General features: G+C 39.2%; 1 protein-coding gene across 2 annotated transcripts; it reads right to left on the bottom strand.

Moving 5' to 3' along the window:
* Window positions 1-67: 67 nt before the first annotated feature.
* Window positions 68-27,302, bottom strand: LOC121955351 (phosphatidate phosphatase LPIN1-like). 2 transcript variants are annotated; one of them, XM_042503262.1, is made up of 20 exons: window positions 27,098-27,302; window positions 13,703-13,906; window positions 13,519-13,614; window positions 10,477-10,763; window positions 8,884-8,997; window positions 8,673-8,796; window positions 8,272-8,581; window positions 7,602-7,695; window positions 7,317-7,501; window positions 7,077-7,170; window positions 6,311-6,380; window positions 5,225-5,317; window positions 5,032-5,093; window positions 4,797-4,929; window positions 4,517-4,665; window positions 3,539-3,625; window positions 3,193-3,345; window positions 2,936-3,050; window positions 2,628-2,731; window positions 68-2,533 (listed from the first exon to the last, which is right to left on the bottom strand). In XM_042503262.1, the coding sequence occupies exons 1-20, from the start codon at window positions 27,170-27,172 to the stop codon at window positions 2,359-2,361; spliced, it is 2,724 nt and encodes a 907-aa protein (XP_042359196.1). In that variant the 5' UTR covers window positions 27,173-27,302; the 3' UTR covers window positions 68-2,358. The 2 variants fall into 2 exon arrangements, with proteins under 2 accessions (XP_042359196.1, XP_042359197.1); XM_042503263.1 differs by lacking the exon at window positions 27,098-27,302 and adding an exon at window positions 18,731-18,945.
* Window positions 27,303-27,783: the final 481 nt, after the last annotated feature.

Genomic DNA, 27,783 nt, shown 5'->3' with positions numbered 1-27,783 from the left:
TTCTATAACTTATTTCACTCTGAGCGTTAATAAAAGAGGTCAGTGAATAATTAGACACACTCACTGCTGTACCAAGGCATTATTTTATTGACTTTGATTACATCAATTTAACAGTGAACTGGTCAACAGAATAAGTGGAGGGAGTAAAAGAACAAATTATTGATCATTTTGTTCATACTTAAGGCAAAGATAAACGTGTTTAGGCTACTTTAGCTCTTTCATTGAAAGAATAATATAATTTATATACATACTTCATTTCATAAACTACACACTTACTCAACACGTCCGTTCAGGTGGGGATGTTCACAGTAAAACCACTGAGAAATCACGCAGGTCACTATGATAGCAGCTCCTGCACATGCATAAACTCTTATCTGTGGTATCGTAAGAAATAAAGAGCACTTCTTAAGTGTCTCTCATTCCTCTCAATACTGCAGCATCTGAGCTGCGGACAGTCCGATAAAGGTTTTCAGACTCTGGCTAAAATGGCAGTAACGCTGCAGTAAAAGACCCAAGGGGTAATGTTTCATATAATGTACATTTGATATCAGTCATAAATAAATCATGTCAAATTGCATTTATGGAAACAAGTATAAATCTTAGAGACTGCAACAGCTACATTGTATGAACTGTAACCGGATAAATTAAAAGGCGTTTCATGAAGGCCACCACAGACATGACATTCTCATCACAACATGTACACACTGTGTGATTTCAATATAAAAATAAAAATTATTCAGCCACTCGTCTCACGATACATTTTTTTTAAAAAAGAGAAAGCTAATATTTTGACCATTTTAAATGTTGTGCTTTCTCTTGTCAACATGTCCCAACAATAAATATTCTGAACTATGATTTACCCTCTGTCAGGATAATATCAAGATACATAGATGATCATTCATTCATTGTGCTCTGTAATACATTTTAACATACTGCGTAACTCAAACAGAATAATTGATAACACACACACACATGTTGCTATTAAGTAAAATTAACCTGCAGGTATGTATCTGCTGATTGAGGATCGGTAACAGTCTCGACTTCAAAAGTTCAAAGTAAGAAAATAAATTCTAAATAGAGTATTTGGCACAAGTTTGAGTAACTTGCTTTCTGATGTGTGCGACGCGTGGCTGCACAGCCGCTGTATAGTCTGTTGATAGAATATGAGATTGTCTGCATAAATATCCTAGAAAGTCTAGCTACTTAAATGATGTCAACAGTCACTCAATAATAATGTGTGCTAAGCTGCCTGAATAAATTATTTTCATTTCTCATATACATATATCTAGTCAGAAGGCTAAAGAGGCCCTCTTCTCATAAAAGTGCGCTTACATCCATCTTGTGCGTTTTTAGAGTATTCACAGCACTTACTTAAAGGGTAAGTTTGGGATTTTTAACCTGTATTCTATTTTCCCATGTTTTTGTGTCCAAGTGAATAACTGGAACAATGTTTAAAAAAATAAAATAAAATAAAAATTGGTCCAGTATTGAGCAAGAGCAAAATATGCAGCAATGTAACCACTCTGGGCCTGTCCACATCCTCTATTAATGTCCACTGAAAGTGTTTGTTTTTGCCGCTGACAGGCTCAGGTTGCTATTACAAGTGTCTGACAACATTGGAAAGGATCCCTACAGAGGCAGACTTTTTTATTGTGTGAGAAACAGCCCCAAAATCCTACTGCCAAATCCACCAAACTCCAATTAAGTAAAGGTGTTCAAAGTTGACAGAAACAAAATAAAACTCACAAAAACCATCTTGGTTGTTTTTTTTTTTTTTTACACTGTTCCTCAAATTACCAACTCTGGTTTGGCTGAAATAAGCCCTTAATTACCTCAGTTAGATGTGAAAATATGTTGGCTTGGTACTCGCTAAAATGACAGTTTATTTAAATGGAGTTTGGTCGATGTGGTGATAGCGATTTCTGGACTGTTTCTGGTTAAACAAAAATCAATCATTTGTCACATGGATTCATAAAACTCAACATACGACTCCGGTGAAATGTGGTCCTATCAGCTCTTTTAAAGTGTGCACTGTAACTTAGTCCTTTTTTGCAGCTTCTTACATTGAACGACCTTACTTTTACACAAAAAGGTCTATTGACAGCACACAAAAGTCCCAAGTGGTTATATTGCAGGCTGTTTCTGTGCGCTCGCTCAATACTGGACCAGCTTCAAAAAACGTTCTTCATTACTCACTTAGACACAAACACATGGAAAAAAATAGGATCCACGTTGAATAACTCCAAGCATACCCTTTAAGTAGCTCCCTGTCCGCTGTGCACTCAAAGTGCTCCATCTGCTACAAAAATCTACAAAGTCGCATCACACACACGTCAGTGCTCAGCAGGCCGCAGGTAGTCAGCTGCTGGGATGGGGAGTCTGAGGAGGTGTAGTTCCCTGATGGTCCACTCGAGGGAGCTGCTGCCTCCAGTAGGTGAAGTGGCTGTAGGTGTCTGAGCAGGGGAAGTCTGAGGAGGAGGCTCGCACCTTCAGAGGAAACACGTGGTCCACCACCTCACCCAGACGGACATAACTGAAGACAGGGAGAGCGATAAATGAGCAAACTAAATATTTTTTAACCGAAGTCATTAAAAGAATATCTTATGTAAACAGGATGAGGGACTTACGATGAGATGTTGGTCTTGGCGTGCTCCTGCACCAGCTCACCTTTAGGGTTTACTGTAAAAATCCTGTTCAGTGGCACTCCAACTTCTTTATAGGAATATACGTCCTGCAAATATTTAAAAAAAAGTTGAGTGCTGTAAAGCTTTCAAAAAAACCCAACATGGATTTATGCAAAAATCTACAGCACAAATGGTTTTAAATTTTCAGCCAAAAAACCAAACCAAACCAACCAAATTTTACACACCACATATATTCAAACTTTAAATGACTGAGTGTAGCAGTAATTGTAATTTATATAACGTGTGTGTACCGTTGGTCTGTTGCCAAAAGCTGCATAGAAGGGCTGAGTGTTTGGGTAGAAGAGGTTCTTGATATCGTTGAGACACTCCACCTTGAATTTCTCTGGTTTCTTCTCGATCACCTCCCTGTCAAACACAAACACGCCACAGAGATTTGACATTCAGCACAGTGCAGCCGTGCTCAGGTCTTCTGCATCTTTTTGCACATTGTTACATGACTATAGAGTGCTTCTTTACAAAAATATGTGTATTTGTGTGTATGGGAGACCTGTGCAGAGCTGAAAAGAGGCTGCTCGGGCTGAGCAGGACGGGGCCCATCGGAAGCATGGTGCCTCTCTCGTTGACCCAGTGGAGGTATCCTCGCGTCATGTCAGCCATGCCGATAGCTCGAGCTGAACAGTACAGGAACTTGTAGCCATTTCTGATGAATCGAAAGAATAATGAACACTTGATGGTACTTGACAGCAACAAATCTGTTTTTTTATTTTTATTTTGAGAGCTTGTTTTTGGCCTGTCTGATGTAAAATTTGTAGAGTATTTTCAAGCAATTTGAGCTTTAATTTGACCAAACAATTCATAGTTATTCACACGTGTGTCGGTAAATTAATGCTTACTGGCTGACTTTGTGGTAGAGGTGTGCAATGCCCTGGTGGGTCCAGTCTTTCCCCAGTGTGGGCAGGATGTGACCCAATGTGTCCGACCTGGAGACAAAACACACATACATGATATTAAGAAATGAGAGCACAGGCTTTTCTTTATTGTTAATACAAAAACATATGTCCAAGACATACAGAGGTCCATTTCGAGACACATCTGCATCCATTTTCTCTCCGAGCTAAGGTCTAATAGTCAACACGTACACGTATTTTTGAAATCTGGGTTTTTTCATTCTCAAAAAAATAGAAAAATAAAATAAAAAAAGTGCGAACATCTCACAAGCCAAAATTGAAACATTTTAACAGTAAGCCATATTTCTTGCCTCACTTGCACAGCATTATTCAAACATTTGATTCAAACTCTGTTAAAAAAAATCCAGCTTGCTGGCATACACGGAGGGAGAGGCATAACGCAGGGAGAAAATGAATGAATGTATGTGATGGTAAAAAAAGTGTCACACATCAACACATATGAAAGCTACATTACAATAACAGATAGCCTACAGAAAATACATTTTCAGCTTTGTTACAATACGTGGAAGGTAAACCATGGAAGAACAATTAATTTCATAATACACAACAAAATTCCTGGTGTTTTTCCAAAACGTTCAATGATTTTTACTAAATCAGTTACTTTTTTCAGGCCTTGAAAATGAGATTGTCAAATTACATGATTTTTTTCAGGGTTTCCATGACAGTGGGAACCCTGTAATGGACAGTTTCCCTGAGGATGAATCACCAAAACGCGTAGAAAAAGCTATATTTTCAAAAATACCCCTGTATGTGCAGACTAGGCCAAAGTTAAATTAGAAGGGAAGGGAATAGTGCCTGGACCTGGTTCTTTTACACCACCATTTTTTGGTTATAAGTTCCTCCCTTTTTTTTTTCTTTTAAACGTAAAGGTTTAGTTTGTGTGTAGCCGCTTGTATCACAGACCTGGTGATGGTTCCATCTATATCAGAGATGATGATCTTGTCGTCCCAGTTCCAGAGGTAGATGGTTCCCTGACAGCGGCAGGTTCCCTGGTACTGAGTGGTCACACTGAACACAACATCGTTAGGACCGTCCTGCAGCTGGAGAGACAGCTGTGTGTGTGTGTGTGTGTGTGTGTGTGTGTGTGTGTGGGTGAGAGAGACAGGGAGAGAATGAGATATAATATATGGAGGTATTAACGGTGACTATTAATAACTTGAAACATTTCCAAGTGCGCACTCACCAGCTGCTCTGATGTGAGTCGAAGTGTTTTCTTATAAGAGACGCCTCCTGAGGACAGCTCTGATTGGATGGAGGCAGAGCTCTGTATGGCTGCCCTGTGGTCTTCATCGCTAGAGGACGACTCTTCTTTATGTCTGCCATCAGAAAGGTTAACAGCGTGTAAAAGGACGCTCAGTCCGTCAGTCAGGATGTCAGGATCGCTTACTAACGTATTTGATGCTTTGAGGGTTCCTCACCTGCTTGACAGATTCCCAGCCTGCTCAGTGTAGCCGCAGGCCCCAAGCTCTGACACTGAGTCCTGCAGGAGGAGAAACAGCGTTGATTTGCATTCGTTACTCACTCATTTAATGGTGATTTACACGAGCATTCGTGGTAAAAGTAAAAAGCAACACATTCAGGAGTGTTACTAAACAGATGGGATGAAATTACCGATTTGGTGCTGCTGTTTCGGCCTCGCCACGAGAACCACCACCTCCCTCCTTTCTTGGGCATCTTCTCCTTCATGATGTTCTCCACGGTAGCCTGGAGCGGGACACAGACAAACCCAAACAACCACAACACAACACCGTAAAAAAACACACTTAAAGAACTGAAGCCAAACCAGACCGTAAATCAACAAACAGTAACAGAGAAGCAACAACGTGTCTGCTGTTGGAATGAGAAAATTAAGCATGTATGGGAGTCTGATGGGGGAAAAGAATAATGAGCGTTGAGGAAGAGGTAGAAGAGTTTTGTCTCTGACGTACAGAGCTGTAACCAAGCACACCAGTCAGACAACAGAGGAGAAACTCTAAGGCTGAGTGGATATAACTGAGGCAAGATGACTAATGGGTGGATTGATGGGAGGGAGGGGAACAGAGGAGGAGACAAAGTTTAAGGAGAAAAAAATCAGTGGATGTTTTTCAAACAAGGCTGAAATAAGAGAGCATTTAGGTTGTAAATATATAGACTGTGTATTAGGTATCATGCAATGTATAAGGTAAGGCTGCATGATGTATCGTTGCAGCATCGACATTGTGACGTGCAATAGTTACATCGCAGGACCTACAATGATGCAAAGTAAGGCAAATTAAGGCGAACACATTATGCTACAAATATTTACTGCTTGTACAGCAAACGCTTTATTACTATAATTGCAACTTGAAACAAACTTTTAAATGTTAGTATGTATAAAAAGTCTCTCAGCTTTTCAGCTTTTATTATAATTATTATATTTATGCAGATACACTTCCAAATAAATAACACTGATATATCTAAAATGATTAATTATTTATCCTATCATATAAGTCATATGGTCATATGATTCAAATTTCAGTAGTTTTTTCACAATATATACTGCAGAAAGACAACAAATATTGTGTTTTTCCAATATGATTCCACCCCTGTATAAGTTGTATGTAGATTAACACATAAAATGCAGTACCAGTTTTGGTCAAAAGGGGGAGTCGTATTCATGTAACAAAGCCAACCTGCAGAGTGAGTCATTAGCATCTATGCCGTATATCGATTTCTTACCTTTGGCAGCGGTTTCTGAAATGCCTGCATAGCCAGCATGAGTGGAGCCGCAGAGCTCCAATTATAGTATCTGAGGGGGAAAACAAAATTTATTTTTATCAATTTCATAACCTCAGCAGAAAACACTTTGTCAGCCAAATGTGTTTGCCAAAAAAACATGTTATAAGCCTTAACAGTCCTGCACACGCTGCACTTTTTGGCAGCTGAATCCATATAGCACACAGTGGATTGTAAATTACTTATAGCCTGCTGTTTTACTACATTTAGACTGAGGGTCGATGATACTGGTTTTTCAGGTTCAATACCGATTATTAGTAGTTCATGAGACCGATAACTGATATTTGGAACCGATATGCATTTACAGTCAAAATGAAAATCTTTCTGTCAATATTAAGAATTTTAAATATATAGCAAACTCCAACACAAAACTTTATTTAAATGCCTTCAGCAAATGTTTGATCAACACTGAAACTTTCAACATCATATACAGGAAGTCCCCAGCAATTATTTTTATAAAGTCAAGTGAAAATGAAAAAATAAAAACAACAAATCAAAATAGCTCCCTGAGGTTTTACAAAGTCAAAGTTACTCCCACGCTGACGCTTTCTTTACACTTTTTAATTAATTTTATGGGCAATCATTAAAATAAAACCCTGATGCAGATAATCTGCAAAATGCCAAATATAAGCTCCAATAATTGGGTAATAATCTGTTGACCCCCTAACAAACATGTTCTCAAATAATGTAAGAAGTTTGAAAGTCTTACTTGGAGCCAATTTTCACGACTAAGTTGGGGTCGTCGATGATGGAGGGGTTTTCCGAAAACTGCTGGTAAGAGATGATCTTCTCGTGGAACTGCTCTGTAAGGACACACATTTCATGTTCAGTTTCCAAAGCTGCAGCACGTTTCTCCTCATGGAAATGTTTTGTTGCACGTTTGCCCGTATCGACCTCCGCAGCACTTAGTGCACCTTGTATTCCTGCTGTGTCATTATGAGAATCTCACCTTTAGTGATCTCCCTGTTGTCATTGAGTCCTCCGCACAAGGAGATGGCGATAGATGGCATGTCAGCCATGGAGTCGCAGTAACTGTCCACTCCGCTGTCTCCTCCAGAGCTGATGGACTGTGGGGACAGACTGGTGCTGTGGAGGCCCGGGTCTGAGTTGCTCCTCATTGCTGCTCCGCCGTCACTAAAGAGGGAGAGATGTTAGGAAGAATGAACCCCAAAATATTGGCTATATTGGCTATATCAATGTTTTTAATTACACATAGGTTAAGATTCTGACATACTTTTTAGGGAAATAGAGGGCCGCCACTTCAGGCTCGAGCTCTGTGATGTCATCCAGGTAAATCCCATCAGAGCCAAGATGGCGGCTTCTCTTGTCTGCAACAGAGAGACGAGTCCATTCAGATAAAACTGTCTTTGTATTTGCTTTTCTCTTGGGTTTACCCACGAGAAAACCTTTTAAATTAAATATTTTTAAAGCAATGAATCAACTCAACACTGTGTAAAAGACTTTTTCCTGTCTCTACGGAGGTAATTCTCCTAATAATTTACTTATTTTTTCTTACGATTCCTCCATAAGCACAATGGGTTATACTGCAAAGTGAAAAAAAATATTTTACCCCTAAAACATAAGAAAAATAAAAATTAGTTTTCTTTTAGTTTAGTTTGCTTGTTTCAGAGTTGAGTCTAAGGTCATAGGATTCAGATCTGACCCGGGTTTATGTGGTCATGTGACTCGTGTTCACACCTCTGGTTTGTGGTAACGTTAACAGTAGATTCTGGGTGTGTTATCATGTCATCATGTACAAAAAGCTCCTTCCTTTAACTTCCTTAAACTAAATGCATTGAGCTGTAAAACGCAACTGAACAAAAAGCAAATTATATAACGACCGGTGAAACAAGACTCTAAAAGGAAAGAAACATTTCATCACGCTGTTCCTGCTTGAATGTTACCTTTTCTCTTGGACGGAGAGTCTGTCTTGCCCGGTAGACGAGGCATCGTCTCCTCCATGTCAGACACGATACGAGCTGCCACACCTCCCGCCGTCTGCGTCTCCACCCTCATGGATACAGACTCCATCACAACTGATTCCTCAGTGATCTCCTCCGGCATCAGCAGTCTGGGTGCCGATATCTCAGAGCAGGGTCTGCACTGTTCAGACGACGTCTCATGAGTTATCACGCGGAAGTGTGTGCTCTCAGACACGGGGATGGATACTGGGCAAACTGGTGGAGGGTCAGATTTCAGTGGGAGGAAGGACGGCTGAAAGAAAAAAAGGGAAAACAATAAAATAAAACCACTAGAAACAAAGTTATCTGTGTGAATGGATGCACATTTGACCCTTTCTGGTTACCGTAGCAGCCTGTGGCAGCTCTCCCCACGCCCAGTGCATGGTGGGATTTTGATTGTCTGCGTCTGACGTCTTAGTCATGAGTTCAGAGTCGCTCTTAGGGGAGGTGGGACGAGAGTTTCCAGGGCTGAAAGAGGAAAAGAGGATAAATGACGATTAAAGAGCTGTTACTTGTGAAGAATGTCGGTCTTCATGGTGTGGTTCAGTGAAGCACCTCTGAATGGGGCTCCACTCTCCATCTGATCGAGTGTAGATGCCCGTCTGTTTGAAAGAGCCGCTGGTCGGACCCGCTGTGGTCTCCTCTCTTAAAACATCCCGAGATGAACTCCTGAAACACACAAATACTCTATAAGCATACCATATAATGCATTTAATTCATCTGCATATTTTACAACGTAGAGAATCTAGCCTGTAATTTAGTTTTCGCTTTTCATCCATTTCCCTAAAGTCATGCTTGAACTCGTTGCACAACATCAGCGGTTCCCAACTGCAAAGCACAATAATTTACTTTTATAATATTTCCACTGTAAATACAACCATCTTTTTTGTGATGGTCAACAGCTGTACTCACTGTCAGCTTACATGAATGGAAAACCCTGGTGTTGTTTTACAGTAGAGCACAGTAGACATGAGCCTGAATTTAGACGTAACGTATCCCCCCAAACACGTGCAGGCATGAAAATAAATGATGTGGCAGTTGTTTATAGTGGCTGTTGAATTCATTCATGATGCATGGTCTCTGACAAATCGAGTACAGTATGGGAGGGACGTACGTGGCTCCTATAGCTGCACGCCTGACCGACATTCTGTATAAACATGCTGGTCTGATTTAGATCCAGCGCTGCACACCAGAGGCCAAGTCACGTGTTGCAAACTGGATACACATGGAGTATACCCCCCCTTATCTTAAACACACACAGTGATGACATTTCCTCTTTTCACATGCTAAACTTCTTCTTGTCTCTGTGGTGAAAATCACACGTGGTGTGGTTTCCATATGCTCTGGAATGTCTTGTGTGTTTGTGTGTGTGTGTGGGTGTGTGTGTGTGTGTGTGTGTGTGTGTGTGGGGGGGGGGGGGCTCCTTCCTTCCTATCCGCTATGAGGGTTCAACGACTGAGGGATGTCGAATGTTGAAAAGCCCTCTGAGGCAGATTGTGATTTGTGATACATAAAAACTATTTTTGTGTCCTTTTTTTGGTAATTTTCTGTCTTTTTTTTAGTCATTTTGTGTTAATTTTTTGGTAATTTTCTGTCTTTTTGTGTCTTTTGGTTGTCATGTTGTGCCTCTTTGAGGTCATTTTGTGCTATTTATTAAGGTAATTGTGTATAGTTTTTGGCCATTCTGTGTCTTTTTATAGTTATTTTGAGCTTTTTCTTTGAGGTCATTTTGTACATTTTTAGATAATTTTGTATTTTCACGGCGTTTTTTTGTGTCTTTTGAGTAGTCATTTTGTATCTCTTTGAGATTTTTGGTGCTTTTTTTAAGGTAACTGTGCCTTTTTTGGTCATTTTTTTGTTTGTGTGTGTGGTGTGTGTGTGTGTGTGTGTGTGTGTGTGCGCCAGTCCCACAGCTGGAGGCCTCTTGACTACAGATGCTGGTCTGTTTATACCAAGATCCATTACAGCTGCTCTCAAAGCTCATTTCAATGATGTATTATCCTTATTATCTCACTGTCCGCCCCTCTCTCCTCCCTCACTCTGTCACGTGTATCCTTTCCTCTTTGCTTCCGTCTTTTTTCTCTCTTTATTCTTTTCTTGCATTTCCCTCTTTCCCCTTTTTCCTTTACCAGCTCCACATTTTCTCACCTGTTGCTTTCAATCTCTGCCATCTCATCTGAGCTGATGTCTATGGTGAACATGTCTTCGTCCTCTGAGTATTCTCCGCTCTCCTCCCTCCTCACGCTGTCCGCCCGAGCCTTCCTCCTCCTCTTCCTCCTCTTCTTCATCATCGAACTGCCAGTCTCTCCCGCGCTCCCCGTGGAGCCCAGGGTCTGTATGGGCGTCCCCGAGCTCTTCCCCATCAGGGAGGAGCTCATCAGAATGGCCCCATCTGACATGATGGGAGAGGTGGCCAGGTAGGAGGGAACCACTTCCTGTTTAGACGAGAAAAAGCAGAAGTGAAATCATGACTGAATTCTTTGAAAATCATGTGGGCTGTGTATAAGAACAGCGGTGGTTTTCAGTAAATATGTAAGTATGTAAGGAAGCACTTTTTACAACCAGGGTTAAAAAGTCAAGAGAGTTAAAACATGAAATAATAACAACGATATTTAGAAGAAACTGTTTAAGAACTAACAAATACCTTAAAAAATAATTAGCTTTTGAAGAGATATTAAAAACATTAAACAAAGAGCCACAAAAAACTGAACTGAACAGTGAGATTTCAGTTAGATTTCAAGGAATCTGTATTTTTAATCTATAAGGGTAACTTTGGTATTTTTCAACTTAGACTCTTTTTTTCCCTTGTTTGGAAATGGTCCACTATTGAGCAAGAAGTCTGCAGCTGACAGCCCAAACACAAGCTGCAATGTCAACACTCAGGGCATTTATGCAACGTCAATTTACTTCCACTAAAAGTATTTGTTTTTGCAACTGACAGGCTCAGATTGTCATTGTAAGCGTCAACAGTACATCATTTTGTTTAACAGTAAGATCGTATGCATAACTAGCAACAGCCCTTAGAGAGAGAGAGAGAGAGAGAGAGAGAGAGAGACACACACACACACACACACACACACACACACACAAATACGGCACAGGTTGTAAAAATACCAAAGTTAACCTTTAATTGTTGCATTATGTGCATCTGCATGCAACAAAATGAACCTTTTGTGCTGTTGTGAGCAGTTTAGAGCACATCCAGACCAGCACTAATATTATCTCCAGGATAAACATAAAACACTGAAAAAAACAAAACTCAAAATATCTTCTCTGGCATCCGCCTTGACTATTTCTGCAAGCAAGTTAAAGCTGGATTTTGACATTTGGAACGACTGCCGCTTGAATGCGACTGTTCTTTCAGTGTTTTTCACAACTTTAGTCTGAAGCAAATGTGTGCAGTTGCTGCCAAACTGTTTACAGCCACTTCTGCTGTAAGGAGACCCTCCAAACAGCCAAACAGCCAAACAGCCAAACAGCCGATCCAGTCTGTTCCTCACTTCTGTGAAAGGAGGTGATAAAAAAAAAGCTTCCTTCTAGGAAAAGAAAAGGGCTTTCCAGGAGGGTCTCCTGCTCTCAGCGCGGGGGAGTGTGTGTGTGTGTGTGTGTGTGTGTGTGTGTGTGTGTGTGTGTGTGCAGACCTATGGAAAGTGAGAGATGAAGAGAGAGGAAAAAGAGAGCTATAACCATATGATTTGTGGTCTGACAAAAGCTTCCTCACGTTTTTGCTTCCCTTTGCCAAGAAAAAAGGGTTCAGAGAGACAATCCCTCCGCCTCCTCCTTTCTCTTCCAGGCCTGGGAATGTGACACCACTCTGGGGAGAATAAATTACCCTCTTCCCCTTGTTGGTGCCGCCTCCTAGTCTCAGTAGTTCCCCACTTGTTTGTGTCTTTCAGCTGCACACAAAGCGAAAAAATCTTGGAAATCCAAATGAAAAATGCTGAAAAAGTAATTTTATGTGTATTTTAGACTGACGTTCCCATGTGAATGTTCCCATGGGATTCGTAAACAGAAAAATAACAATTCTTAATTTTTTTTAGAAAGAGGAAGGTATTTCTTTCATATATTCAACTAAAAAACAAATTCAACCACACTCTAAAGCATATTTCTTTGATAGGAAACTCAAGTCCAGGTGTGTCCTCAGTCATTAGGCCACAGCATTTAATGTGGGTCAGAAAACCTGAGTTAGTAAAAAGCTACACTCATTCACTCACTGATGAACAGAGGAATGCTGTTCAGCCAAAAAGGGAAAGGAAAAAAAGGAAAAAAAATTCCTGGCTGCTGTGCCAACTCTGCACACAGCGTGACCTTGTTCAAGCTACTACAGAATGACTACGTGTAAGGAGGAAAATACTTTGGATAACCGTTCTCGGTTGTAAACATGGGTGTGTCTGGGTTTTGGGGACGTCAGGGAAGGTGGAGACTGATGTGTGTTTTTATTTGAATCTTGTTTTTATTTGAATGAATATCTGCTTTTAAAAGACCAGTTTGTGAGATTTCGGGGGATATATTGACAGAAATGAAATATGATATGATAGGTATGTTTTGAAATATATCTACATAGGGAGCCGGTCCCTAGTTTATAGAGATTGACGTGGCAGTGGCATATTTCTACAGTAGCCCAGAATGGTCAAACCAAACAATGGCTCTAGATAAGAGCAATTTGCATTTTCCCATCAGGCACTGTATTTAGCAGCACATCTGCAACAGTTTTACACTGTTTGTAATGAAAAAATGTGCGACAGTGCATTGAAAATACACAGATTTTTAAGCTAAAATTCTGATGTTCATTTTTTGGATTGGTTTAAATCACCTTCGTCTGTTTGTTTTGGAAAGGAAGAGACCTCTACAGATAATTCGGCTCACAGCAAAAATCACCTAAACATCTGGATCAGAAAACAATGAGCAAATATTAATGTATGAGAGAGAAGAGTGAGCATGTTCACTGATTTGTGATGTTAAACTGCTTTTATTCAGTGTTTAAAGTTTTTTTAATCGCCTGGTTTGTTTATTTTGGAGAGGAAGAGGCCTCTGTGGATAATTTGGCCTCCAATAAAAACGTTCTGAATAATGAAAACTGAAGAAGTTTTAGCTGGTTTAATACAATTCACCAAATCCCCCTAAATTTTACAAAATTCACCATTAGCAGACATTGCCATTTAAAATGAGTTCAGTTATTGTCATGCATACCTGATCATTTTCTGTTTCTTGCACAAAGAATGCTTCTCCATTGTCCCCAAGCTTCATGTGCAGATCCACCGGTTCTCCGTTGATCTCCATGTCCACCTGGAGGAGAGGACAAAGGGGCGAAGCGTCAAGCAGCTGAAAGGTTACACAACTTTCTAAATGTGGCAGCACAGGCGGTCGCCCTCACCACTTTCTCCCGGGACCGGAGGACTCCCATCTTGCCGAAGCGAACATGGAAAGGTGAGCACTGCAGGGATCCATCCGGCTGTCTCACTACGATGACGTCGATGCAGCCAGAAAGGGTGGCGGGGTTGAGGCCTCGGTAGAGCTCTTTGACCTGGACAAACACCTGGCCTGCCAGCTGGCCCACGTAGTTCATGGTCTGACGGGTCTGTGGGAGGGAACAGTGGAGAAATTATTAAAACTACTAGTCCATACCTGGAGATAGGTGCAACCCAACTACATGCAGACTTCAGGGGGATGAGCGTGCCACAACCTTGTGCAAATCAAAGATCTATATTGGTGCATACTTTGCCGAAAATGCAAATAAACAGGGGAAAAAATCTGCTTTTTAACAACAGGTTTTTAACCTATGTGAAATAACAAAAAATAGTGCTTAATGTCTGTCAATCAAGCTGCAATTCAACCTTCGACCATATTGTGGGTTGCAAAGGCAGATTTCAATCATTGACTCTATGGGCAGAAAAAAGTAGATGGCTGTCCTTATGTACTGTTTGTACATTTTCCAACCAAAAGTAATAAACCAAAACTCATGCATATCCCAGTAATGACCCAGTAATTCGTGTAAAACCCAAGTATTTTGGAAGGTTGCAGTCACGTCACTAATGCGCTGACGGGACTAAAGAAAGTCGTCCCGATTGGTCTCGTTAGGAGACAGGTTGGGGTGGTGGACAGGCCACAAAACACAAGACGTATCCCAGGAGACTGTCATCTTATGTCCTCACCATGTTTCCTTCACTAAACCTAACCTCTCTAACTTTACGTTAAGGGCGTAAAGTCATGCGTGGGGTGTCATTTCATAGGATATCACACAAACCGTTATATGAGGATATGTTAGAAGAAGCAGGCAGGAGTATCACCACAGAAGCTGTGGTCAGAGGCAGCAGCAAAATTCATTTTAGCCACCTGAAAGCAATCCCTTCAAAAAGATCTACATCACTTCACCTGTATGCTGTATTGACCGTTTTCACCGTGTTACCCTGCCGCAGACAACCTGTTATGATGGGAAAGCTGTTAGCGACCTCAGTTCCACATCTATGCTTTCTGCAAAGCAACCAGACTCCATTGAGAAAAACAGGAATTTTAGCTCGCTGAGGAACTGCTGGTTTACCACTGCTTCCAACAGTTAGTTGGTTTGTTTTATTGTGTGACTTTTAAAAAGATTACTGCAAATTCACCAAAGTCACACAAAAACACAAACAAACCATCTGACTGAGGCAGCGGTAGACCAGCAGCTCCTTTAGTCACAGATCCTAAAATTACATCTTTTTTCAATGGAGTCTGGCTTTGAGGAGATAACAGCATCAATACGACATATACTAAAGCATATATAGATGTTTTTTGGTGGGACTTTTTTAGGTGGCTAAAATAGCCTATGTTTTGCAGCACATTGCTCAGCTTCCGTGTCAGACATCTGCCTGCTTCTCCAAACTGGTTGTTTCGACAGACGTCTGCTGTAAGTAATATACTGACTATGCATTACTGCCTCATATAACACGCTTTAAAAGAGCAGAACTATCTCTTGAATAGTCGTGATGTCTGAGCTCCACATCACTTTCTCAACTCAGCCGACCTTCAGAGAGGAAGGTGTTTATGCACCGGCATCTGCTGCGGCATACTTCAGCCTGTCAATCAAACCTCCGATGACGTGTATCTGTCCCTCAGGGACACAGGATGAAGTTATTCTAATACTCTGATCTGAAGTCAGATTTTCAGCTGCACTGTGACTGCTATGTCTGGGGAAAGAGGACAAGGAGGCTGGTTCCTGTTCAGTGCTCTTCCCCCGGGACAGTCTGTGGCCTAGAAAAAACCTGTTGCCACTTTGACCTTCCCACCCGCTTCTCCCCCCTAAGTCTGGAAAGTGTTTTCCATTCAGCAAACCTTGACAGCAGAGGTCAAAGGGCAAGCTAAGTTAAACCAGTCAGCATTCGTGTAACTAGGTGACCTCCCATGGCATTTACTGGGTGAGATGGGAACTACAGCAGGACACCTGGGCATTCAGGGACACGTGAGAACGTGTAAACGTATTTTAAAGGGTAAAGGACGGCCGTCACACAAGAACTAGACTGAATCATTCCTCATTGTTCTCGTAACGGCTACTGACATCTTACTGACAACTGTCTGGGATTTTAGGATGTTTCTAGGATTTTAGGACATTTCTAGAATTTTAGTACATTTCTAGGATTTTAAGACGCTTCTAGGATTTTGGGGCGTTTCTTGGATTTTAAGGCATTTCTAGAATTTTAGGACGTTTCTAAGATCTTAACACATTTTGGAGATTTTAGGACATTTCTGGGATTTTAGGATGTTTCTAGGATTTTGGGACATTTTTTGGCATTTTAGCACGTTTCTAGGATTACAGGACGTGTCTAGGATTTCAGGTAGTTTTCTAGGATTTTAGGAAATTTCTGGGATTTTAGGACATTTTCAAAATTTTAAGACATGTGGGATTTTAGGACACTTCTAGGATTTAAGGATGTTTCTAGGATTTTAAGACATGTAGGATTTTGGGACACTTCTAGGATTTCAGCAGCGCTAATTGTCTGCAAATTGGAAAAAAACAATGAGATTTGGGAGGTCCTTACCCTCTGTGATCAGCCCCTATATAACAGAGGAGGTAAATGACTGTTATTGCAATATTATGTTATTGTATTATATTATTGTTTCTAAAGTGCTACTGAGGCTTATGTTATATGTCACACTACAGAGCGTCACTGTTGTGTTAAACAGACTTCAGTTCAACAAGAATTTGCTTCATTTTTGGATTGTTTGTTCACTGTGAAAACCTGCAATAAAAACGTTTTCTTCATGTTTTAAACAGAACTCTGGGTGAGTAATTAATATATAAATGGTAATTTGGGAGGTGAAGTATTTTTTTAAGCTGCTAGAAACTTGTTTTTTCTTAATTGGCCTGATTGTTCAATGATGAGATCTAACGAGAACACACATTTTTCTGCCAAACTTTAATCTGTTTTAGTTGTTTATCATTTGAGATTTCTATAATTGTCTAATCTGATCAAACCACACAGTCCTGATAAAGCAGATTATCGGGATTATAGAGTTTTTGTGAGCTTTCATTGAGAAATACCTACAATTTGAAGCCTGGTTTTCAGGGGCTTTAAACCAAGCACATTTATTTTTTAAAAGTTGTAAAAATTACTCCTGTCTCTATACCTAATGCACAGATTTCTTTTAATTGGTTTCTAAAATGAGCCACATTTACGGACCAAATGCTTTCAAGTTGAACATCAAACACCTGAAAAAAAGATCTTTTGTTCTGTGTGATATCCGACAAAAACTTAACAACATTTGGACATAATTTGTGTCTTCACATGCATTCCTCACTTCTCCATTCTTGGATTAATCTTATGTTTATGTGTCTCTGTTTCTGTCTCAGTTAATCAGCAATAATGAGAGCTCAACAAGACAAATGGCAGCAAGTAAACGTAAACATGACATCTCTTTCTGCCAACACTGGATGGAGGAGGTAAGTTAAGGTAAAGAAGGTATTGAAAATAACTCAAGAGTATCAATTAAACCTCACCCCTGCTGGCGCCACACAATGTCTAAATTATTTACATCTCTGATGCAAACTCCTTACTGCCACACGTGATAATCCCTCTTGCATAGCTTTCGAGACTCATCGGGGTTTGCAGACGTCTAATAACAGGAATCTGACCTTGGCTCAGTTGGCAGTGGGCCCCTAAAAATGACTGCAGCAACAGGGAAGATTTGGAGCAATGCCAACATACAGTATATCCCCTCTCTGAGCATGTGACCACGAGATCAGGCCCCTTATAGAAGAACATGAGGTCTAATTTTAGAGCGGGAGATGAATCCGACAAGCCATAACAATGTCTGAGTGTTGAAATGCCTCTTACATATGACCTCAACCATCTTTGATTATTAATTCCACCTTTCACTGAGGCATTGAGTTGCAGAGCTGATTTTCAAAAAGTGGTAAGAACACTGCCACATGCTGCAGAGGAGCTTCATCCAAAAATAGATTTTCTTGTGTTTAAGATGAGGAAAAAAGAGGAACAAAACACTGACAGTGCTGCATGGCTTCAAAAATGGGTAGTAGTGGATGAAAACTCAACCAAGCCCTTGAGAAATGTTGGTATTTTAAAGGGTTGGTAACACAGTAACTTGGTGGTATGCTTATGTGTTTCATTGGTTCACAAATTGCAGTTATGAAGATTTCCATGCGGGCTGGAATCTGGCTGGGCCACTCAGCAGATGTTTTGCAAGTATAAACAGTCTCACTGGTACTGCACAAACATAAACTATTATCTGCACTCTTACTGATCATTTATGACAATAAAACTCATCTGCACTCAACTTTATTTACATAGCACCTTAGAAACAAGCAGACGGCAGTGCTTCACATAGCAATATTGAAAGAATACAAACACGGCTGAAAAAATAGCACAAACAACTATACATGAAGTTTTGCAAGACTAGAAAATCACAACGATGAGACAATAATATATATATATATATATATATATATATATATATATGCAAAAAGCATATAAAAAATATAAATAATAAATAAAATTAAATAAAAATAAACAGCTGGGATAAAATAAGTTTTAAAAATTCCTAGATCATTAAAACTTAAAAATAAAAGAATTGAACTTAAATAAAAATTAAATTTGTAATGTTAAAGCCAGGTTGAAGAAAATATGTATTTAACTTACTTTAAAATGCATGTGTCTCACACCAATAACTATAATTTTTACAGCCACACGTTTTAAGGGGAATAAAGTTTGATTCCAATAGATGTAGGTAAATAGCTGACTCATAACATCCTGACAGTGCAAATGGAAAACGTTATAATGAATTATTAATGGTAAGCATATTATGAGTCCAAAAACACAGTGCTGAGCATAACACACATGTGAAACTGTGTAAAAACCATATGATCATAAAGGCAGGTGCAGTCAAATACATGATAAAAACAGGCTCATACCTTCTGTATCTGCTGACAGTCTTTACCAACACACTGGCGTTTCCTCAGCGGTGAAAGACAGATCAAAAACACCTTATACAAGCGGCATTTCCCACAATAGATGATGTCTGCGCGTTTGATAAAGCCTCGACCTGCTGCCACCGACTAACAGCCACCAAAAAAAGGACAATTTAAGTCAACGTGATCCGCATCTGTCCCCCTGACTGCCTCGGACTCCCTCGCTCTGTCTGTCTCCGCGAGCTTCATCTGTGGATGACATCATCTGCACCAAAACCCGCCCGCTGACCAATCAGCGACGAGCTGTCGCGTTGCAAAATGCATCGTTTGCGCTGCCACAGTGGCAACAAAATTACAGCTGCTTGCTTAAATTGTTGCAAACAGCGTCGAATTTGTATTCTGAACGTGAAAGTGGCATTTTGTTTCTCATAATCGTTATTGTGTCGCTTGAAAAGAAACACCACTAATTCCACACTTTTATTATGTCAAATTAAACTTATTATATCACTGAATATCTAAAAGTTCATAGAATTGGGCGATTAGTCGTCTAAAAACTACATATAAGTTACCCAGTTTTGCCTGCGAAGACTTAAAATATGGTAAATAATGCACTGTGGCCCGACCTCATGTCGCTATAATGTTTAAAGGGCACTTAAGGAAACTGTACACAGCAGCAGCTCTGATGACGGCGGGAAATAGCGGCGCTACGTCAGCGTTTGAAGTCTGATGCAGTGAGGTGATCTTCCCAGCCAATCACAGGGCTGCATGGGAGCACATGCGATGTTGGCAGAGTAGCCTGAGAGCCTGCGGTGTTACTGTGTGTCAGGAGGATGTGGTGTTTGACCTGGAGTCATTTAAGACAAATTCAACACCAGACAGATCTGACTGTTTTAAGTGACTGTATAAGAGCAGGGCGTAACTGTGGATGCACACTGCACACAGGAGATTTTCTTTTAGACTTTCTAACTAGAGACATAGATAGCCTACATATACAGTTTAATCCAAAGCACGACTTTCTTTGACTAACTTTAACCAAGAAATTGATAGAGAAATAGAGAGCCCTATGGGAAAACGTTTCCTTAACGGCAAGCTCAACACATTTTCGCTGGTATGAGGAAAATGAAAAATGATCCTGAAAGACATTATAATGACAAACCCTCTTGAAATAATGACTTACTTTTCTCAAAAAAGGATTGGTATCTTAAAATAATGCCAATAAAGACTTAGTATTTCAAAATGATGAGCTAGAATCTCTATATAATGACTTCTATCTTATATTAAGATACTGAGTTATATTAAAAATAATAACATAATATCTGAGAATGACTAAGTAGGATTTCTCAAATAATAATAATAATGAGAAACTTTCTCAAAATAATGTGTTAGCATTTCAAAATAATGTGAAACTTTATCAAAATAATGACTTATTGTCTCAAAAAGTATCACTTTGTATCCCTCAAATAAAAACTTATCTCAAAATAATTACTTAGAAGCCGAGATCGAAATTTTGAGTTAGTAAATCTAACTGATAGTTTAGTAGATCATCCTTTTTTCCAGACACTAAGTCATTTCTAACTAATTTATGATTAGTATCTCAAAATAATCAGAAACTCTCAAATGAATGACTTAGTATCTCAAAATAATGACTTAGTATTTCAAAATAATGACTTAGTATTTCAAAAATAATGACTTGGTATGACAAAATTAACTTTTTTTTTGTCTTTGTTTATCTCAAAATAATAAGAAATGTCCCTAAAATAATTACTTAGTATCTCGAAATAATGACTTAGCATACAAAATAATGATTTTGTATTTCAAAATAATAGTTTCTCCTAATAATGACTTAGAATCTCTAAATAATGACCTGGTATCTCCAAATAATGACTCAACATCGCAAGAATAATAGAATAGAATAGAATAATATTAAGTATCTCTAAATGACTTAGTAACTTGGTAACTCAGAATAATAAGAAGGTGCCTCATAATAGTGACTTCTCAAATAATGACTTAGTGTATCAAATAATGACAAACTTTCTAAGATATTTTTTTTTTTACATAACTTACTATGCAGTAAAAGGAATAACAATGCTACCAATCTATCCATTCATAAAACTGTTAATGTGAGCTGAGGTTGCAGGTTGGTGCCGGGTCAGCAGATAAACATAACAGGCAGCAAACTGTTACTGAAACTAAACATGCTGAAGCTGCAAGAAGGTAAACCACAAACACACAAACACAAACACAAACACACACACACACACACACACACACACACACACACACACACACACACACACACACACACACACACACACACACACACACACACACACACACACTCAGCCGGAAAAGTGCAAGATGAGACCGCAACTGTGACAATGTGACATGGTGACATGCACTTCTTGCTACTAAACAAATGATCTGATTATTCAAAATATATGAGTTGAACATGTCTTTGTTTGTTATTTTTTTATCTCACTGGTTTTATCTTTAATTTGATTCACTTACTAATTTCATGTCTCATGAGACAGAACGAACATTTCAAAAGTACAAAACAATCCCTCAAGATAACAAAACACAGTGCTCAGCGCTGGTAGACTGAGGTGGAAAAACCCTCATAAAGAACTGCATTCTTCTTTTTCTGGTTTAGCCAAGAAAGTCTGCTCCACAGTCTGGAAAAACAATTATTTCCCATGAACACACACACACACACACACACACATACACATACACACACAAGGAAGTGGCTCTTTTTGTAGAGGAGCTGCACGTGAGGCTGCTGTAGCGTGTAGCCCATGAAATATTTGGGCTGCCACAGGAACGTTTTCCATGAAGAAACATGATATTTTGCTGTCAAAAGGCAGTGTGCCCAGCTACACATATATGCACACACAGATGCACACAACACACACACACACACACACATGCACACACACACCACAGAAACAAAGACACCATGGACACAAACAGAGGGAGGGACAGACGGCTTTGGCAATAATGTAACTAACATTTACGACAATAAAGCTCGTTTGAATTCATTAACATTAAATTATCTATTAAGTATTGTAAAAAAAAAGTGGAAGCACATTTGTGCCAGTGAGATAAAAAAGACCCTGTGAGTTATTTCAGTGAGTAACTTTTAAAAAAAAAAAAATTAATAACCAATCACAAAATTACAAGAAATTATACTAAGTCATTATTTTTAGCTTAGTGTCTGGAAATAACGACTTAGTTTCTAAAAAAATGATGACTTAATACCTGAAAATAATGAGTTAGTGTCTTGAAATAATGACCTGGCATCTCAAACTGATGATGGTGTCTCAAAATAATAAGACAGTTAGTATTGCAGTTAGTATTTCAGTTAGTATTTCAAAATAATGACCCAGTATCTTACAATAATGATTAAATATTTAAAAATCATTAGTTGCTATCTCAAAAATAATAAGTTAGAATCTCGAAATAATGAGAAAAAAATACTAAGTCATTATTTAAAGAAAGTTTTCTCCTTGCACTGACAGTTTCTAAATAAATAAGTCTTATGAATGTGATTATAATGCACTGACCTTCAGAGAACATGTTACCATGGCATTAATAACTAGGCATGACACATACCATTATACTGTATTTCAACACTAGCCTGTGGTCAGCTTACTGGCACCGCCACATATACGCACTGTCCTCACATCAGTTTTTATGTCAGTGTCGCTGAGATTCTCCGAGGATATTTGAGCCACTCAGCTGCCCTCAGAAATGTTTCTAAGAACGACCTGCTTTGCCAGGAAGAGTCGAGCTCATCCGATGTACTCTGGACAACGAACTGCACATGACATGTATGATCAGTGTCGTCGTGACCCGTATCATGCTACGACAAACAAGTTGACATATGAATCCAAACCTCTCTGCAACATTTATCAGCAGAGTGAAAACAAAACCACATGCATTCACACAGACTACAACAGGCCATATTTGGTACCTGCAGGTTGACCTAATTTAGAAATGCACCAAAAGTTCACCCTCTCTGCTCGGAGGAGTGTCTGCGCTGGAGTGGTCTCACACTCAGTTCAGCCAATCACCAGTTTGTATATATAGTTTTGTAGCTATGAGCTGACTGCCTCCTGTGCACCAATCACATATTAGTAGGGCAACCAGTTGTTTGCTTTACATTCATATAGAAGGGTAAAGTTTTTTTTAACCCTTTGAGACCCACCATAGACCCATTTTTGGCTTTGTTTTTATGGGGACAGGGATCTTTAAAGGGAGATAGCAGGTCAGCAGTATAAGTCTCATAGAGGTGGTATACATAATCTGACAGTTTTGAACCTGGAGATTAATCTGAGATGCAGAATTTTATTTTGTGTTCTCTTTGTGTTTTTATTGCTTGTTCTGAAGTTGCATATTTTTCTTTTGTATTTTTGTTCTTTAACCCTTTGAAACCTTGTGAAATTGGCTTACTTTCTTAAAAAAAAAAAACACTAAAAGAAGGTACTGATCAACTTCACAAGAAATGACCCAAAATGAAAAAAAAAATGTTAAAAGTTACAAAAGAATTACCTAAAATTAACAAACAAACAAAAAAAGTAAAGAATAAAAACAGGAAATGACTTGAAAAAAAGCCATATTAAAATAAAGATAATATATACAAAATATTATATTTCTTCATTTTTGGAACCTAATTTTAAATCAATAACCATAATAATTATAAATACAATTTTCTTTATATTTTTCCCCACTTATTTGATAATTTTCTAATAATTCTTTGTCGCCAAGGTTTTTGCTATGGGCATTTTCTTGTCACCTTTTACAGATTTTATGCACTTTGCAGAACATCAAACCAATTTGCTCATGCCTCAAAGGTTTAAATTCTTGTGAAAGGTGTCTGAACGCAACATAAGAAAACTGATGTCAGTCCAGATTTCAAAGGGTTAATGGCTGTCTGTGGTTTATGTTGCTGCCTGTCTTGGCCAGGACACTCTTTAAAAAGAGACTTTTAATCTCAGGAGGTTTTTCTGGTTATTAAAAGGTTAGAAAAATCCCCATGCTCTATTATGTCTCATAAGATCAGCAGTTTTGAAGATGATACCATTTGTTACACAGATTTAGTGCTAAATTTAAGCATCTTTAACCAATAGCAATCTATGCTATGAATTGGCATCAAATACTTTTGATATTTGGAGATTTTTGAAAGAACTGCATTTTTCAGCGATTGGATGGCATGCACTTCTGTGATGGAAACTGCTCAGAAACACCTTACTGTCAATATTTATGAAAGCCATACAGTCATTTGAATGCCCAAGGTCTCTAGTTTGTGGCTGTAAAGTTTCATGGGGCCGTTATTATCACAATGGATAATTTTATACAGTGATGTCTGTTTCCGAAAAAATGGTCTCATTGCAATGTAATAAGCTATGCTATTGCGGGGTCTGACATTATCATCTATTCATAATATTGTGCTCATTTAATTCATAAGGGTCTAAGCTTTCCAGTCATACCTAATTTATGCCATTCAAAGATTGTTCAGGGAAACCAGTTTGCAGAAATATTCAAATACAGTAGGCGAATTTAACTACTGTATGCAAATTTCTGCATGGTTTTTGCCCAAAACGTTATGGGACTAACATAATGTTGGCCTGTCTGCGTTCTTTTATAGGTCTCTCTTTATGCTAATTTAAATGTGCCAAACCCCGTTTTTGATTGGCTCCTCCTCAGAAGGCGTGGTCAGCCATACTAATTTATAAGTCTTGCTTATGCTAATTTAAATATGCCAATCCTCATATTTGATTGGCTGACTATAAGCCAATCAAAAACAGGGGATGGCATATTGCAATTAGCATATAGAGACAATTATATTCCAGTACGGCTGACCACGCCTTCAGAGGAGGAGCCAATCAAACACGGGGTTGGGCACATTGCAATTAGCATAAATAGAGATCTATAATTGTTTAGCTGCTCTTGTTTCAATCCTTTGAAACCTGGACAAACTGGCCTGATGTCTTTGAAGAATATATTAAGAAGGTAATGAGCGAATTAAGAAGACAATAAGTAAAAAGAACAAGTAGACTGCCTGAAAATTAGCAAATAAATTAATGAAATAAAATATGCAAAGTTTAAAAAAAAAAAATTATATATATTTTTTATAAAAAATTTTTATTATTATTATGATGATTATTAGGGCCTGACCATCGAACGGTCCAAGGACCCTCTTGGAATGCAAGGAATTATTATTTTGCTGCCAAATTAATCTCATTTTTGGATGTTGCAACAAGCCCCAAAACTTATAAAATGAAACTTTGTATGCACGTCTGGCTTGGTGAAAAATTTCATATTTTGGTGGTTTCGGATACTGGTGTGGCAAAATGGCTCCACAGCGCCCCTAAACGTGTAGCCCCAATGGCTAGTTTCGCCTACAATTACAAAATGCCATACATTGTCCAATCTACTCCAAAGTTCTCATGCTTGATATGAGTCCTGGCCTGAACACATCTGCATGGCTAAATTGAGTTATAGATATAGCGCCACCTACTGGTAACAGGAATAGGAACACAGCCTGTTAAAGACAGAAATATTCAAGAACCTATTTCCAAGTTAAATGTTTGAGCTCCAAACCAAACTTGTTGTACATATGCATTCCTTTAACAATGGCATGACTCATTTAAATGGCTAATTCCACCCCAAATTACCACAACTATCAAAAACAACACGAACAAGTTCTAGTCATTCAGTTTAGACGTCATTTCAGTTGACTCAGCAGGGCTTGGGGCTCATTGCATAATTGTTTTACACACTTGGTTGATATCAAGGCCTCTGATTGGCTCACACTTTTCTGGTCTGAGAGTCATGCGACCCAACAGAAACATGAGCTGGAAGTGAAAACTCTGATACAGCGATTAAAAGGAAAAAACTTTTTGTCCCTAATGAGTAAGATTATGAATGTAGAACAGCCCCCGGGGATAAACATTGTACAGTTACAGCTGTGGAAAATGAGGTGAGTTTTTTTTTTAACTCATGATCTAAAAATGGAATATTTCAACAAGAAATACAAGCAGCTACAAATATATTTTAGGATGTTTTGGTCAAAACAAAAATCCACATGATCAAGAACTTTTAATACCCCTTGAAAAGAAAATTGTGTGACATATTTATCACATTCATTCTTTTATATCGTATTCATTCGGATATCTTGAGGGGAGAGTTCAAGGGATCCCTTTGATAATGGCCCTGACAGTTGTTCCTTTGGCAAAATTTAGCATTACTTTGGAAGATTATGTAGCCCCCTTCCTGGTAGGCTATGGCAACACTTTTGGTACAATTGGATGCTATGCCACTGTGATTGTTTTTGTTGGCACTTTGTACTTGCTATTGTGCTATTTATTTTTGGAGGAACTATTTCTTTAATAAAGTATGGAAGCTTTATTTTACATTTGTGGGTTGTCACTGTTGTGATTGGTTGGTCTATTTATTTTTTAAACTAAATAAGACACTGCAATGTTAGTACTTAAAGTAGGTTTGGGTAGTAGAGATAAAAAAAAAAAGGTAATTTAAGTTATGCTGACACTTCTGCCCACAGCAGCACTTGTACTTTGTGCCACCTCTGCATAATTCAGTGCCCCACTTAGGCCATCCCAGTAAAACACGCCACTATGTCATTTGCTTCTGCGATGCCAGCATGTTGTCTAAAATCACACACTTGAGTGTTATGATGCTGCTTTTGTTTGGTTCTACTTAAAAATGCAAAGGTGGCACAAAGAAGGGGACTTTGTAGGGGCCCATTGTGTGATCTCAATGTAAAAGGGCTAGTATTGTGGGCCCCCAATTATTTTTGCAAGTGGGCGCCAGTGTGGGGCCAGCAATTTCACCACAGTGACCACGGAGACCACGGTCCCCCCTTGTTGGCACAAGTGGTGAAAGGATCAACTCATCCATCAGGCTATCCCTCCACCCTGTGTTACCCCGTCCTCTCCCGTCCCCCCTTTTCGCACCCTTTTTCTTCTTCCTAAGTTTCAGTCAAAGCAGATCGCGTTACAGAGGAGATTACTATCCGTGGTCTCACTCTCTCTGCTGTCTTTAAACCAGTTACAGCTTTAAACCCCTATTTTTTAAAAATATTTTATTCAATAAAAATAAAAAAAGAATTTTAAATATCTTAATATTAAGTCTTAAGTCCTAGTCTGTCAAGATAAAATCACATGCATACGTCTCCAGACTGTTTTTCCTCTGTACATTTTCCCCAATCATGCTGTAAAACTAGATGCAAGTAACATTAAAATTCTTCACCTTTTACATGTATTATTTTTTTGCATTAAGATTTACTTTCTTTTACCCATAATTCATGCTTTCCCTCCACACATGCATGTGATATACAAATCACTTTACCCAGCTCCAGGTGGTGTCGGTGGCATACTGCACCACAGCCTCATCAAACTCTTCATCGTCCTCTGCTGATATCATGATTCCATACTGTGTCTGATCCCCGCTGCAGCTCTCAGGTCTTTGTCACCTCTGAACAGATGTGTATGTTCGAAACGCCACAAGCGCGGTCGAGTCTAGAACTCGTGTCCTCTCTCTGTGAGCATGTCAAGTCGTCTGACTGCCGGCTGCAAGTGGACAGCGTCTTACTAAATTTACCTGAGCCCCCTGGTCAGAAACCTGAGACTGTCCTGGGGTGTCATCATCCACCAGACCCTCTGACTTCTTAGGCATTTGAGGAAGGGGACACCTGTTAGGATTGTTTGTCAGAATGTTAGTCTAAATGGACACAGTCCCACGTGATCACACACCAGCCAAATGACAAATTATGTTGGCACAGCTCCCCCTCCTAACGCATGCCTGACAGCTTTATCAATGTGCAACAGCTCTCATTAGTTAACACACTGACTGTGACATCTGTTGTTGCCATTGACCCTATTTTGACCACGGTGGTGCCATCACTGTTTGGACATGAACAGAGCACCTGTTACATGGGGTTAAGTCCAAGTGTCCCTAGTACAGAGTGACTGTTCCAGTGACCAGTGTAATTAATATGACTCTGCTGCCTCTGATGTGTTTGAACTGGTGACCTT

Source organism: Plectropomus leopardus, chromosome 16, assembly GCF_008729295.1.
Source record: "Plectropomus leopardus isolate mb chromosome 16, YSFRI_Pleo_2.0, whole genome shotgun sequence".
NCBI classification, from domain to species: Eukaryota; Metazoa; Chordata; class Actinopteri; order Perciformes; family Serranidae; genus Plectropomus; species Plectropomus leopardus.
This window is presented reverse-complemented; position numbering and strand designations above follow the sequence as displayed.